The sequence below is a fragment of the Colletes latitarsis genome, chromosome 10 (genome assembly GCF_051014445.1).
Source record: "Colletes latitarsis isolate SP2378_abdomen chromosome 10, iyColLati1, whole genome shotgun sequence".
Lineage (NCBI taxonomy): Eukaryota > Metazoa > Arthropoda > Insecta > Hymenoptera > Colletidae > Colletes > Colletes latitarsis.
Window position 1 is genome coordinate 22,663,926 of NC_135143.1, and position 17,126 is coordinate 22,681,051.

Here is a 17,126-nt window from a genome sequence, read left to right on the forward strand (position 1 = left end):
AGAGCATGTTCACCGTACACCTCACAAATATTTTTAACCGCATCCGCAGCCGTGTTGCCCTTTTTGAATTCGTACAACATGCAATGCGTCAAATGGATTTCATTTACGTCCATTTTCTGATTGATTTGGAAAAGTACGCGCGTTGATGCTTCGAGCGCTGGATTTAGACTGAAGAAAGAATTTTGAAATTCGTCATGTAGCATACGACGGGCAAACAAGATATCTGTGTTTATTTCCAGACGTGATGAAAAACGACATTATTTATGGGACGAGAAGTAAAATATAATACTTGAACAAAATATCAGGCTTTTACCAATAGCTTAACGCGTGCATTATTTGTTTGTGTCAGAATTGAAAATTGTGTATTGACTAGGTTGTCTATTTTTATTCAGTATATTTGGTATTGTGATATATTAAAATTTATTAGCCTGTTTGGTCATTGTAGTAGTGTATCACTTTGTGACCATATAGTCGCAATAAAAATAATTAGTAGCCACTACTAAATCATTTAATAAGCTCACAAAATTATAAATCAAACAGCAACAAATACTGTCTGCTGGGGTATCTGGATATTAATAAAGCCTTTAATAAGCTTTGAAGTGTTGGATTTTTATACAAACTAATGGATTCACTTCCCAAACAATTCTATCTTTTATTAAAATTTTATCTTCGAGATACTTTCAAGGCAAGTGAAGAAACATAGACTCTTATCATGATCAAACCAGCTATAGTATATTCGTAATGTACACATCTGACATGTTAACTAGCCCTAATACGACAAGAGCAATCTTTGCCAATGATTCAGCTATAATGGTAGAAGATGAAAATCCGCAAAAAGGCACAAAAGAAATAAACGAAAGTATCACTTGCAGCAAAAGAGTCAGTGAATTAAAATAGAGTTCAGAAAAATATTCTGGCTACTGTTTCTATAAATTGAATACAATTATTTGAATCAAAAACATTGTTTATCATGTTAAATGCACCGTTTTGTAGCCAGTTACACAATTCATAAATATCTTAATACAAACTATGTCACTAAAGAAATCCAAAAATTTCAAAAAATCTATTACGATAAGTTCCGACAATATTTGAACTCTCAAGAGTGCAAGTAACTCTCTTGCAGTAAGAATATAAAAGTAAATTGCCTATAGATCTACTTCCAATACTTTCGTAAACATTCAAATTTGGTTATATTAGGAAGTGAATATTTATTGACAAGTAAATGATCTCCGACCATTAATATAATATAATTTTCATGTATAATAATACAAAACAGAAATATTTTAATGCTACAAATATAAAATGCTCGCGTTTACAAATAATAACATTTATTTATCAATGAATATTCAGTTGCTCGTATAACGAAATGTAAATATTTGTTAAAAAATTCAAACAAACAAAATTGTTAAAAGGTTTGATTTACGTCCACATTTCAGCACAAAATAAGTTGTTTCTGAAAAGGTAATGCATCGACGGTAGCCAAACTGTGGTTCTCGTATACTTATTCAATTTATTAAGTCTAATCACCAAATATGAATCGAACTTGAAGCAGGTAATGCTCGAACTATAATTCTACAAGTCATGTACAAGTAACTAATAGAAGAAAAAATATTGATATTTAAAGAGTAATTAAAATTTAGAAGGCATTGTTTTAGTCAATGATATTTATAGCATTAACTGTATAAATATAGAGAGTGATGCATGAAAAGCGTGACAACCAAATATTTTCAAAACCCAATATCGGTGTATACTTTTGTTTATTTTATATAAAATAGTTTGTTCTTGAAAATGTGAACAAAAGAATCAACGAATAGAATAATCTTAGAATTCCCTACAAACGTTTCGAGGCCTGACACTAGACTTTTTGACCAACGTGTATCTTCTAGTAAGCATCCTCTAACATTGAGTTACGTCTTAATTAACTTAAAAAGTACTATTTTTCTGTTTGACTGAAGCATCAGGTGTTTATCGTAAAAGCATTACGCATTGGCGATTGCACAAACGGTGCCTTATCTACACACAATTTCGAAGCAGTTTCGCGGGGAAACGAAGTGTCCATTCTAAATCAAACAATCGGTATCAGAAAACGATGGGTCCGAGTATCTCGATTTGGCCTGCAGCGCGTTTCTCGACCATGAGAACTTCAGGATGATCGTTACAGCGTTTGTATAAACTCGATGGTACGCGCCATCGGTAAATTTTATTTGCGCAGGCGCGCTATCGTGGTCTGGTTTTTTTCCTTGAAACGACATAAATCACCGAACTCGTTTTCTCGTCACATCTAGAAAGTATATCCGACAGATTTACGGGTGGATGTATAAATTACTAAAACCGGGATGTTTGTCGAAGCGATGCTCTATTGAATCGTTTACTTGCATCCGCTCTCGCCGCGTGCACTCCGCCTCCCTTGGTCCGTCTGTCTACCTGTCCTTTCAAGCACCGATAGCAGAAGCCGTGTTTGTCGAAGTATCATTCGCGAGCGCTACCTCAAACACATCAAAATGCTTATTTACGATCGCGCGCAAGCAACGAACGCGAACGAAATCGTATATAAATTTGGTATTTCGCCATACGGACGCAGCCCAACGGATATCTCAGTATGGCAACCGTCAGTGCCGATCCAGCTTGTTGTTTGACCGATTCCAGGTCGAAAGTCAGCTCTATCAGCGACAGACCTGCCGCGCTTCTCACCGATCCCGATATCGCCAAGATCGTCGAACGTAAACTTCGTTCGAATAACTTTCGCATTTTGCACTGGAGTTTGGATAACTTAGGGGAGATGAATGGCTACTTAGGGTCATATTACACGTTGTCAGTGACGGTGAAATTCAACAACAAATTAAAGGAACTGAAGTTTTTCGCGAAAACACCACCGCCGAGTACCAGTCCCCAGTACGAGTTCCTCGTACGTTACAACACGTTCAACAAAGAGATGATAGTCTACGGCGAATTAGTGCCTACGATGGGCAAAGGGAACAACCTGAAATGGATACCAGATTACTATCTAGGGAAAAATAATGCTATAATGGTCCTGGAGGACGCGAAGCAGTCGGGTTACGTTACGCCCGACAAGTATGTGCCGTACGACGAGGATCATTGCATCTGGGCGACGAAGGCTCTCTGTGTATTGCACTCGAGATCTTTGATCCTGGACGAAAAACTTCGACGTAGCACTGGCCAGACGGTCATGGATCTTTACGGACACCTGCTGGAGGAAGTGGCTTTCATCCAGGACGACGTGTCGGCTCGGAAATATCTCTCATCGTGTACCATCGGCGCGCACACGATAGTCGATCTTATCGAGGGTCTGAGCGACGTCGAGAGGACGACGGTGAAGAATCGGATCTCCAGGTGGGTCGTCAAGATTCCCCAGTTGCTGAAGACGTCAAGTAAATACAGGAACGTTATGTGCCATCGGGATGTATGGGCGAACAATATGATGTTCAAGAGAGATTCAACGGGTAAGCCGATCGGTTGTTACCTAGTAGACTATCAGTTCCTGAGATACAGTCCACCGGCGATCGACTTCGTCTTTTGTCTTTACCTGACGACCGATCGCGACACCAGGCGCCGTTGCTTCGACTCGCTGGTCGAGATTTATTACGATACGATGCGACGAGAATTGGCCGACGAGGGCCTCAACGTCGACGACTGTTTACCCCGCGACGAATTCATCGAATCTTGCGACATAGCCAAGCAGATAGCGTTGATTTTCTCCGTCACGAACATGCAAATCATGCTGCTAACGAAACAGGCGTCCGAGAAGTATTTCATCGAGAACACCGACCAGCTGGAGTACGTTCTGTATGGTGACCAACGATCGGAGCTGGTCCTCAGCCAGTGCAGAGCCGTAAAGGCTTATCAGACACGTATCATCGAGATAATAGAGGAAATCAAAGACCACTTGCCCGACAACCCGCCGAATTGTTAGCTCGCGAGAAGGAACAGGGATGCAGAATGGTCTCGTGAGTGTCCTCGTTTGTACCTGCATTACAATCTGTGATAAAGGACTTTGGAACGGAGCCAACAAAGAGGAGGTTGCCCTTATTTCTGGATCCACGATTCGCGGATGTGTCGTTTAGTCTTGGAAACTTGCTGGAGCTCGCAGGAAAGATTGTGGCCGACCAAGGCCAATCGATAGAAAGTGACTTTTTAACATTGTGGTACGGTGGAGCCTCGATTGTACCGGTCAACAAATTTTAAATAATAATTTTTACCGAGAAACATTATTTGGCTCTAGTTTGACAAACACAAGGCAGGATTTATTCAACTCAAGTACAGTGGATGTTAAAGTAGTACTAATCGGGATGATAGTATTTACTGACCATTCATAGATTATAGAATCATAGTTTTACTGAAACGTTTTTTGCAATGTTCCAGCGATAGGCTGTTAAAAGATTGTAAAAATGCACTTTTTTGGGTACGACAAAATTTCCAGTTTTAGTCTCAGTATCGAATACTTATTAATCGAATAAAACGATTACTTTGACAAGGAATATATATTTTCCATTCACCAGTGTTATCGAAACGTGATTTATGGCTAGAAAGATCGAACCTCGAATCGTCCACCTCCTCGAGCCTGTTTCTGTTATCTTTGGAAAGTAACCTTTAGAGACAAGTGTATTACGAGGGAAGTTAGGAATATGTTTTTTTTAGTAAATTCTATTTTATCGGTACTTTGTAATTTTATAAAATTATATATCTAAATCTATATATCGAGAACTCGATATATCTGGTGCCACATATTTATTGTATACTATTATTGTACTAATCAAATGCTTTTTACATGCATGATTTTCGTAGTTAGAAGAAATTACATTTTATTCTTTTACGTGACACTTCTGTTACACATTTGTACCTCCCTTTTCCATTTGGCTCTACTTTTTACATCGTTTTACTATACAATTGGATCGTTCATGTCACAGGAGTTCATTAGTTCTTCCAAACTAGTTATTGATTTTTCGTTCAAATAACCAGAGTTCACGTTTGGATGAGTGGATTCAATCACCCTGGAGTTCAATTAATCGGATACGGAGTCAAATTTCGTTCGAGTAAATGAAGTTCCACCGCGAAAGCATTCATTTCCATCCTATTTAGTCGGTTTCTGAGAGGCTGAATCGTTTCGAACAATGTGTTCCGCGGTAGATTGTAACTCCCGATGCTAGAGTCGCGCGAAACAACTTTTCGCGCGCATGCAACGAACGGATCGCGGTGTGCATTTTGCAACAAAAGTTGAAAACGCCAAGTGGCTGGTATTTTTCTATTAACACGTGTACGCTCGCGCGGCAGGGGTTTTAAAGTAGAACTGCTCGTTGGTTATAATTGATGACGAGCGTAGCACTTTGAATAGAAACGAACACACAAGAGCCTTTTGCTCGGGAATTTCGTCCCGTTCGTTTTCCACGTTCATGCTGCCGCGTCGTTTCTCTTTATTCCCCACTTCAGATTTTGTCGGCAGTAATGCGTACGAATAAAGCAAATACGTCAACCCGCGGTTTCCATTGCTATGTATTATTTTCCAACCTCGTTTGTTATGATTTGTTCTTCTTTTTTTTTTTTTAACAAATTGCTCACCATTCCTCGGTGCACCGTGGCTCGTTGGCGAACCCTGCGTAACGTTTCAGCGTAATTATTTCATTCGGTCGGACTTTATACGGGCACGCGCATACGCTCGCGGCTTTGTTAAATGAAGAATCGTTAAGAAAGCTAATTTTCCGCTTAAAACCATTGTGTGATATGGAGCTTTGCCGGCTTAAACGGCGTCATCGTTCCCTGTTAGACGAACTCCGTCGTAAAAGAGAAAAGGGATTACGGCCGGCAATAAACTTTGCAGAAACCGTGCAAAAGGCGGAAAGATAGGGGTGTCTAATATTTAAAGTAACATTTCGCCGTGACCTCCATATAGGCTCGCTGCGTTTCATGTTCGGTACGAGCAGCAAAATAAGTTAACAAGCTTTGATATTATTAGCAGCGCGTAACGAAACGACAATTATTTTCTTATAAAGAAATCTAAGCGAAATAACTAATAAATATGTTTCATAAAAATAATGAAAGGGTCTATATATTTTAAACGACTCAGCGATACTATTCAGAGATCCCAAGTTGTCGAGGAATCAAATTTTTTTTCTTTACTTACATAATTATAATTACCTATACGATACTTTTGACCATTGGCGTCTAATTTCTTTCTATTCTGATATTTTAAATACCTTTAGAAAATGTTATTTACTGTTATAATGCCGTTTCACTTTGGCACTTTATCGGCAGAATCACCGAATTCCTAGCCAGAAAACTTGCTTAATGGTTCGCATCGGAACGACTCGGCCTTAAAGCGTTAAAAAGTAATTGGGAATAGAAACAACGATCGTGTCGAATTGTTCCGTACGCGAACTTATTTTCCAGTGATAATCAAACGAGCTGTATTTCCCGTTTGTCGAACGGTGACAGCCTAGTTCTGTTCAACGGCTTGTGACGTTATGTCACACTAAAGGCAGAAGTTCGTTTTATGGCCAGCAATTCGAAGCGGCCGTAATCGTTCCTATGCCGAGCTAATAACATAAGCGTGGAACGTAAATTGGGTTGCCCATCGATAACAGAGTTGCTACGATTGTACAGTAAACACAATTTCGCGCGACGGTTGAACACATTGTTCGAGCACGGCTTTTAATGTTTATTTTATTTCCAGTAATTGCGAATTGTTTCTTTCGACACAGGAACTGCGCCGGGTTGAAAAATACGTTACATACGAATGGCGTACGAGCCTTCGCCACTTCGTTCGAGAATAGAAAATAAACAACATCAATAAGAGTGCTACGATATAACATTACATCAATCGTTGAATGTTTTGATCGGCTATTGTTACATTCGCGAGAATATTCGAAGCACAAAAGATTCTCCGGTACGTAGAGTCGTCCGTGATATGATTTTTATGAAATCTTTAGACGTAAAGATTTATTGCTTGTTTTGACATTCCAACGCAGGAAATAAGTCTTCGTCTATACTTTTTACGTGATTGTATATACGTTCGAGGTTTAATTAAAATTTCCCTTCTCCATTAATTTTGAATCAGTTAAAATAATCACAATACAAGTTTGTTATTTATAAAATTCAGATTCCAGGACCTAAGATCCAGAAATTATTATTTTTTTCTTTGAGTTATACATCGGGTTTCTTATTTGCCGTCTTCGAAGCTAATTCCTTAGAAACCAGTTACTCCAACATCACAGACAGAATTATTATGTGGAATAATTATTGCATCTCAACAATCCGTACACAAAGCGAAAATAGTTATCGCTGTAAGAGGGGAATTATGCTGCGGGCTGTACGATTCGGAGCGATCAGTGCAAAATTACCATCCCACCGAGAGCAATATCGCACCAAGCTTGTTAATCACAGAAGCTTAGTGTTTCTCGTATGCTCATTATACTTCACCGGCCACGAGCTTTCCATCGAATGCTGTAGAATTATCATCGATCAGCCAATAGCATTGCAATTCCATTATCCGCATCCTTGCTGAGCTCGGACTGACTAACCTTCCCTTGTAAACAGGAGTCTTCCTATAACCGTGCTACCTCGATTATATTACTTTGGGGATTCTATCCGTGTCTGCGGATGCGTTTCCTGACTAACAGAGCTATTTAAAAATTCATTCGGAGCTTTCGCGAAAGATCAGCCAGAGACAGGACTCTCGAACGTGGTGAAACATTTTGCATCAGTTTCCACGTAATAGCCTATCGACTGTATTACTGGAAAGCGACGATAACACTGGAACAACCAGCCTCGGATATACAAGGTGTTCCATAATTCACTAGTATCCTTAACAGTCCGCTACCGATGCCAGATTATTTCCGACCTCGGTTGAGATGCAACGTTATTGTTCACTTGCAACCGTATTAATACTGTAACATTTATACAAAATACATTGCGTTATTGGGATATTCGCGTTAAAGAAGCGATTAGATGGTTACATGAACTCGTAAATTCGTAGTTTGAAAGAAAGACGCTCCATTATCGACTAGAAAATCGCAGAACTGAAATAATTTAAATTTTAAGCTTAATATTTTATAAAACAAATCCCGGTGAATTAGAAAATAGTAAAGCTCGCCTATTGTTTTGTTTAATTATTCTACACTCGCGCTGGCTGAAGTCTGTTTTTTTCGAATTTTTTGATAATTTAGGAAAATGGAACAATGCATGCTTGCGAGATCCGTTTTGTTGTTTTTGCTGAAAAATTTTGTGCTAGAAAAATAGTGCTACACTCAAAGCACTGATTGGAAAAGTGATTTGTCTAGCTACAATGGCATCACATGTTATTTCGAATAGATTTGGCTTACGTCGTGTTAGAAATTGCAAAAAATTAAGTAAGTCTTATTCAATTTTAACGAAAATTTTTGTTGTATTTATCTCAAATATAAAATCATTTGTGTCAGAAAAGGAAGTGTTCCATTATTCGTAAGTTTCCTTAATCGATAAATAATACAGGCACCGCTGTTACTTTTTTTTCGTAAAAATAGGAACGTTTCATGCGCACCTTTTCACGAGTAGCGCGGCCAGGTATTTTTCAGCCGAATGTGTATCTTGGGCAACGCAAATGTCGGCTGCATAAATTAGATTCCATTCTAAATAGCAAAAATGTAGAGTTCTCTTTAAATTGTCATAACTCTGGGGAAAAAGGTCGTTGCTTTATTTAAAAAAATATAGTATTAAAGTGGTAACTCTAAAGTTTAATGCTCCGGAGATAAAAGTTATGGGAAAAGATTTTTAATCGCGTACGTGGTATCAAAGTTGAGGAATTTTAAATGATTTTATACGTCTGGAAAAGCATCACTAGATAAATTGCTTCGCAAGATTTGAAAGCTGCTGCTTCACATTTCAAAACGCTTTCTCTTTGACATAGTTGTATAGCTTTCTTTTTCAAAAAATTACAGCACTTTGACACGTTGACTTTACTACATTTATCCCTGTCTAGGTTCATCCTCGACATTTTTAGAAATCATAACGTAATAAATTGAAATATTCAATAGTCAAGTACTTATTATTCTGTAGTATTCCTGATACGAAGTATTATATTAATATTTACTATTTTCTAGTCGATTTAAAGTGTTTCTTTAATTTTGTTACGAAACGTAGTTGTTGTAAAGCAAGTGGTATAAATAATTTTTCCAGTAGTTATAAATGTTCATGTACAGAATTTTACACTGTGCTAATATTTATGTTCATCGACGCCGGAGGTCAATACATAAGGGAGTTTCCCAGTGAGGCTGACCGTCACCCCTCTTACAAGATCACACTACACCATCTCCCTCCAACGAGCGCGTCAAGCATTTGAAGAGGGGTGCTTACAATAAGACCAACTGATTGGCTTTTCCAGATACTGACAATTATTAATCTGCGTGTGCTAAAAAAATGTGAGGGGGTTGACGATCAGTGGCGAAAAATTTGCAAAGAGACTAGTTCAAAGAAACATCGAGCAATTTATTTTTCGTCTTAAATATTTATATCAGTTCGTCCAGCCGTGCATTAAATATTGCAGCCAAGCGCTGGGCAGTGTCCAATTAAAAATTGTAGTAGTTTCGTTGGGCTCCCTGATCGAAACAGCTTCGATTTGCTAGTCGTTTATAGGAAAGAAAGTGTCGAGTGCAGGTGGTTAATAGCGTTCGTTGGACAGCAGCACATCTGCTTGTGAATTCGTCGCGGAGCAGACTGGCGCGTTAGGTAGATCGCACGGAAGTCTCGTGGCTCGTGGAGACCAGGTCGAAGGGCGCAGGCGTCCGGTATCCGGCGTCCGGTGGCGGCAAGCGGGCTCGGATTTTCTCTAGTGCCGCGTCAACTGCCGCTGAGAGAGTCGTGTGCGTTACACCCCGACGTCTCCAGCAACCCCCTTTTCGCGTGACTTCGTCACGTTCCTTCCTAGCTCGCAACGAGTCACGTTCGTCGCGAAAACGTTACGATTCAGGTCTCGTGCCGATGCAAATGCCCTTCGACGATTGAACGACGACTTTACGGACGTTCCGTCGCTGGTTCCCCTCGATCATGTTAAGAAAAACACGTCGGGGAAGCGTGTCGCGCGAATCCTCGTTCGCGATGCCGCGATCGTATCACGGTTAACAATCGTAGCGCAGTGATTTAATAATTTTTGCGACTATACTCGAACCAAAGTGGCGAGTGCGTCTCTGTTTCGTGGGAAATTCCGAGGTCGGATGAAAGTTGTCGAACGAGTGTGTGATAATATTTTAACCAGTGTATCGAAGGATACTGTGGAATTGTAACGCGTCGTTTTTATGGTCTTCTACGAGCCACCCTCGCCGCAGACAGATTTAGGCCGTGTTCGAGGAGGTTCTGGCGAAGGTTCGGATAAAGGTTTCGTGAAAGTGCGTCTACTATGAATTTGTGCAAAGTGCTGGTTGCCGCGAGTTTAGTGGAGACGTCGACCGACTGGAAAAGAGTGCTTTTATTGGGCGTCGAAGCATGAGGGACGTGGCATCTTCAACGTAATGGTGAGTGCAAAACTCGCTTTAATGGATTCGGTGATCCAAGGTCGAGAGTTCCCGGTCTCGATTTTACACATTTTGTCCGGTCTCGAAAAAGGCCGGAAACACTGGTACCGCACACCGAGCCCGTATAAATCTTTTAGAAAAAAGTGGCGCGTGTACGCTGCCCATATCGGTTTCCAGAAACGTTTGTGCGCTATGGTTATTGTGCCGCGCGATGTTTTGGATAAAAAATTGCGGGAAACGCTGTGGCACCGTTGATTTCAGTTTACACGAAAACCAGCGTGTTTCGAAGAACTGTAGGTAGATGTGACTTTTAATTTTTTGCACCGTTTCGAATATACATATATATGGCACGTGTAAAGCATCGCCGTTGAAAGCGGAATTTAAGCAATGTTCTAGGTAGGTCGCGTGTTACTTTCTTTTCAAACGTATCTGTTATCGTGTCTTGGCGTTATTTGTGCCCTATCACGGTGAAATCTTGCCACGTTGGTGTTCTGATTTTTCAGAGTGACTCTTTTTCGGTAAACGGTGTTTTTTTTTAGTGAATTCTTTGAAACAAAATCTGAGGTTGACTGTTTTTATGCTTTCAAAATTTCGTTTCTGATGTAAGTGGTTTATATATGGTTTCTTTTGTTCTTTGAAAATTGATGTGAATAATAGAAAGACTTTGCGACACGTTAAGTGTTTAATTTTCGAGAAGACTCACAGATTCAGACTCACAATTCTATTTAAATATATTGTTTCGTTAAATGTCGATTAAAATTGAACGATAACTGTATTTTTAATGTAATGTTTGGCATCGTAATTCAAACGACAGAGACGAATAACTTCGGTCAACTGTGATGGTGAAAATGATACTTACATGTATCTATTAAGATAGTTTCAATAATAGGTGAGGTAATTTAACCGAGAAAGTCCGTGTCACGAGGTAACAAAAGTGATAATACTATGCAAATGGCTTTTCGTAATAAATTCTAACGCGAATCGTAATTTGTCTCCATTATTATATTAAACTCCAACCTCCAGCGATAAATCAATACAAAAGGATAGGTGGGAAAATATTTTATGAGAATAATATACCTACAATGACAAAGTATATTCATACTGTAATAAGTATCTGAAGAATTAATAATTAATGTCAGTCGTCATTGTTCCAAGAATCGTATATATTTGAGAATTACAATTTTTAGCAGAATTTCATGTAATATATCATATTCGGTTAATTGCAAATAACGTTTAATTTAATTAAATCGCTGGATTTTCATTTACATAGTTTGTTGTTAACAAAGTTATATCGAATAAATGTACATCGTTGACATTAATAATTTTAAAGATACGTATAAAGCAGTTTTGCAGATATTCTATAAAATTGGCATAAAACGCGTTGGAACACGATCGCAAAGAGCAGTAAAAAATAAAGAAAAATATTGAACTGATTAAAGGATATCGGAAAATACTTTATTTTCGCTTTAGAAACATAAAAACAAAATCGCATCATTTATTGCACGATAATAGTTGCACATTCGTGTTTTTTACTTAATCGTGCCAATATTTGTACAAGAATTGTTATTAGAAAAATTGGTATTTTCTTGCGAAGCTTATCGATTTAGGCAATTTAAAATACGCGAATGTATCGAGATGGTAAAAATACGATACGGAAATTTTTTGTTCTTATTTACACTGGACGGACCGTGCACGATTTAAAGCTTTCGCGGATGCGTTGATTTTTTTGTTGAAAGCTCTAGCTTGCTATTTGCACGAAAGTGTGGAAGAAAGAGGGGGGCAATCAGCCATTAATGGCACGTGTCGAGGCGCGCAATTTACATATCTGAGTACGTGTCTGTTCTAGGTCAGACACAATGGTGCTCACGATTTTAGAGTCCACATTATTCCACTTTACGTCATACACATCGATGCCTGGTAACTGAATGATCTGGCTTGAATGCGCTAACGGCTTAATCGCTTTATCCTAACTGTACAATCGAAGAATGATGTTCTGACCTCGGCGTTCTAGTAATTAGCTTGGATATCGCTTACATTGACAGTAACTGATGCACTGCTGATTCGATAGCAATTGCGCGTGAGCAGCACCTGATAAGAGATTGTTAATCCTTTAAGGACCAATATTGGAATATTCTACTTGCTATTTCTATTTTAGAATAGTATCTGAATTATTGTGTCAACGTTAAATACAAAATAAGTAAAAAGATATATTAAGAAATAGTTTACAGAACAACAAAACAGCTTGTAACGCTTTATTTTGACTGCATGATATGTTGCAAATTGATAAATTGTTTATATGGAAGCGTTAATCGGGCATTAAAGTATTCGAAAGTGAAGCTTTAACAATTCCAACACGCGCGGCAACGACAATCAGCAACTTTTCTCGCGAACGAGATGCAATTACCTCGCAGGCTTTCGGGTGATGCCCGCGCGTTCATAATAAAGTTCGTCGCGGCAAACAGGCATCCGCAATTAAAGGCGATCAGATCGATGATTAACAACGACCGAGTGGGAAACTAATTAGAAAGTTCATCGATTTTTCACCCGTTCGTCCAATTTACTATTTCCAGCGGACGAAGATTTATCATCGTCTCGATCTTCGTTTGTTCTGTACACGTGAAAAATGATTTCGAATTTTCCAATGATACGGCCTAGCAACAGTCGCATCCGGTTCAACTTTCAATTCAAAAGTTTCACCATTCGCGGCAAGAGATCGTCGTCGCGAGTCGGAGACATTGTTCTAAAATGTTTTAAAAGCAAAATCAATTTTGACCAATTTTGAAATTACGTTATTCAATATTTAGTTCACGAGTGAACAATTTCATGAGTCTGATTAATGGCACACTAATAGGGGCAACTACCCTATATGTTCCGTAATTCTAATAATTTGTTGTACGGTCGAACGAGCAGTTTGGAAATCAAATTGCTCATTTATTATAATCTTATTAGTCTCTAGATAACGTTAAAGCTGATTTGGGATGATTTTAAAAACTATTTTATTTAACATATCGGCTTGACTATTTTCGCGTTGGCATGCATGCGAGGCACGTGACGCGAGTTACCATTCATGCTGGCACTCGTGTCAAAGTGCATTTACAGGCATTGCACTCGTTCCAGGAACTTCTTGAATTGTCGACGCGCGCCTTGGAAATTGATTTCCCGTGTCACAGCGTTTCGCTGGCTGTTTTCGCGCGTTTAATTATCCGCTCGAACTCGAGCTCTTTATTAATTGCAAACACACGGACGGAACAGTGACAAGGCGAAAATCACGATATTTGACCGATCGGAGAGTTCTGTTGATGTGTTTCTGACATTTCAATTGTTCCAAGACATTTTCTAGAAATGCTCGCTGACCGTGCGCTTATTGCTCTGGTTTCTGGTAGAAAACAAAGAAAAATTTTCGAACGAATTCTCACAGCTTCCTTAAGAACAGTACTATGCACATTCTCTTCGTTTAGATAACAATTTTGGACAATTTGTTTCATCGAATAAAGGCTTAACCGATTAACTGTTCGATCGTATAAATGTTGCAAATAAATTTCTGTAGAGAATTATTGTAGAAAATATAATTGTGACCATTGCTTGTTTAAAAGAAAATCTATGTTTTATATTGTTGTGAGGGGACCATTGGACACGCAGTAATGTGTGATTTTACAATTGTCTCTTGGCGTCCGGCATACACTCCATAAACCGAAATGAGCTCTTAACAACATAAACGATCCAATAATGAAATCAGGATTATAATCATTGTCAATAATAGGTACTTATTGTTGGTGTTAACGCGCCATTTACGCGGTTATGCCACACTGGCGGCGTCAAAGCATGAACGTATATTGTACGATAATATTTTGTCGTTTAAAAGTTTGACACGTTAACACGTTACTTTGATGTGCTTTTTATTTTACAATGATTGATAAAAGTTTAATGGAATCTTTTTTATATTATTATTAATTTTTAAGTCTTAACAACAACCAATCTATTACTGAATCTCACCCTTTATATTAAAAATAGTTACCTTTTCTTTTCTTTTCTGTTTTTGACGAACTATTATTATTAGTTTTCACTTCCAGAGTGGCATAATCTCTTAATAACGATGGATAGAGTAGAAATAAGCAAACAATGTTGTGTATATCTTTGATTGCATTACATTTTGTGGAGCATTTGCTGTTCGGGGAATCGAGAGATCCCAAGTGAAACTTACTCTGGAATGTAAATATATTTCGATGTTTATACACCCGCATGGTTAAACGCACCGAAAGTGTTCAACAATTTTAGTCCGGTTGTCAAGCAAAGCTGTGTCAATTTACTTTGATATCTCCTATGCGTCGGTACGCCGCGTGATGTACTTGATACACATGGTACTGCTCATGTACGCTGGGTGAAGATAAATGGTGTTTGTAAACTAATAGCATCAGAGAGCGTTTTTGCTATTTAATCGTCATTCGAGCCGCAGCTGGGGCCGTGAGATATTAGGTTAATCGTTTCCGCGCGTTTCAAATATTTTAATTACAACGCACACGTGTAATAGCAATTTAATACGAACCGAAATTGAGTAACTACGTTCTCGATACAGTCCTTTTAATTAATGCTCTTTTCTTTTTATGCGTCTCTAGACTTTAACCGCGTTCTTTTACCGGTTGAATATTCTCGTCGCTATTTACTTTGGTATATGCCGAAAAGTAATTTGCGTTCACGAAGAGTAGTGAAATTTCCTTTTAACGAAGCACTTCCGTTCACGGTTTTCAATCAAAGTATAGAATCTTATTTCGTGTTCCACGGTTATGGAATGTCAAAATTAGAAAACACGCTTCTAAGGAGAAAATATTTTCCTCGTACGAAGTTTGCACACTTTGTAGAATTTCAATCAAATTTTTCATTTATTCAGTGCACTTCGATAGAACCGCGAAAAAGATTCCCACAGGGATTCATCACACATTTACTGTACTTCCTTCGTCGTTTGTTCGTTTAACAAACGGAATATAAATTCTTTAGTGTATCATGGGAGGACAACATTTTGCACGAATATAAGTCACAATTTATTAGCATATTCATTTATAGGCTTGCAATGTTCAGTCATGCAAGTTTACGCAATGAATTGTTAAATGATGAAACGGAATGCTGGGAAAAAATTAATTAAATGGTTATATTCGTGTGACGACGCGGCGAATGCGACTGAACGAACCTGCAAAGAGGCCAAATAAATATATGTACGTGTAGCCATTCGATGAATCGTGTTATCCGTACGTTATCTAAACATTTTTTATCTATAATATATAATAAATGGTTTATTTTCCAAAATTGGTCTAAATTCTTACAATTTATTTTCTCAGGTTACATAATATTGTACTCTTTTCAGTAATATATTTATATTACTCTATATTGATTTAGAAATTTGTTTCTCAAGATTTCAGTCATTTTTAAAAATAGTATTGCCTTTTTAATAGAAACAAAAATAGTGAAGAATTTTATTTCTAGTTCGTCTACGTAATATTGCGAAACCTACGATAAAATATTTTCAACTTTTGAAACTAAAATTCTTAACATAATACTTTGATCCGCGTAATATAATGCAAGCTTCATCAAAAATTGAAGAAGTAGAAGCACGTTTGTACGGATATACAACAGCAAACATTTTGCATGAAAATTCGACGTTTCGAAGTTTGCCAGGGAACTTCGAGCGTATTCGTTGGTATGAAATTCACACGTAGATCAGCAGCGACGAGCACGTCGATCAAATACGCGTCAATGTATCGCAGGGATCGACTCGACGTGCACGCCTCAAACGCTTGTAAGAGTGCGCATTTACGATCATAGCACGTGTTGCAACACGGAAGTACGGAGACCGGGTGGTGTACGTTTTCTTGGCAATCCGAATGGCTTCTGCAGCGGGGAAGAAGTCATAAACCCCGGCTTGTATACTGCGCTCGACTTCGAACGCTCGATAAATAAAGCTGCGATAGTGGCGTAAATTTCGGTTCACACTAAGTTATAGGGGTGCAACGAGTGTATCGTTCGAGGACTTAAAAGTCAGTCGGAAACGACGCGCCGCAAGGTATATTATCGCGAAAAGTTTAAACGTCGAAGATTTTGCTATCTCTGAATAGCTGTGGTCTAGCGACACTGTCAACGATTATCGATAAGTTATCAATACGTCCTCGAATACGAGGGGTCTATGGGAAGAAGGGGGGAGGTCGTATTTTAACATTTCTTAAAAAAAATATTTATTTTCCAATACATCACAATTTTATATTTTTTCGAATTACTTATCTTTGACGATAAATAAAGTGCATTGAATAAATTTTACTTAAGGAAATAATATTAGGATACAGAACAATTTGTTCTTAATTTACATGCTTTTAAAGCTGCGATATCATAACTGATAATAAAATACCTCGTTTTTATATATTGTCTCGTCGAACGTGACTTCTAGACTCTTTTTTGTCGAACGTTGAAATTCAATGACCCCATTGTTTTCGCTGAAAAATAATACAAAGAATTCTTTTACTACTTTTGCGGGGTTTTGCATAATTTCAGAGATGTGAAGCAAAAATTAGGAAAACGTACTTTCTTCTGCCTTTCTTTCACGTTCTCTTTTAAATTCTTTTCTGTAAAATGAAGCACATTGAATTC

General features: G+C 38.3%; 2 protein-coding genes across 2 annotated transcripts in view; both read left to right on the forward strand.

The window, feature by feature from the left end:
• The first annotated feature begins 2,591 nt into the window (after positions 1–2,591).
• LOC143346821 (uncharacterized) lies at positions 2,592–4,802 on the forward strand. The gene has a single exon (XM_076775319.1). The coding sequence runs from the start codon at positions 2,600–2,602 to the stop codon at positions 3,929–3,931; it is 1,332 nt and encodes a 443-aa protein (XP_076631434.1). The 5' UTR covers positions 2,592–2,599; the 3' UTR covers positions 3,932–4,802.
• A 5,033-nt stretch (positions 4,803–9,835) lies between these two features.
• Sol1 overlaps positions 9,836–17,126 on the forward strand; it is a 556,981-nt gene continuing 549,690 nt past the window's right edge. The window contains exon 1 of the mRNA XM_076774500.1: positions 9,836–10,496. Within this exon, the coding sequence (XP_076630615.1) occupies positions 10,494–10,496 (3 nt within the window). The 5' untranslated portion in view covers positions 9,836–10,493. The remainder of the gene's footprint in view (positions 10,497–17,126) is intronic.

What these genes read in the sequence shown, in the direction of transcription:
- LOC143346821 (XM_076775319.1), top strand. Translation starts at nt 2,600, where the DNA reads ATGGCAACCGTCAGTGCCGATCCAGCTTGTTGTTTGACCGATTCCAGG.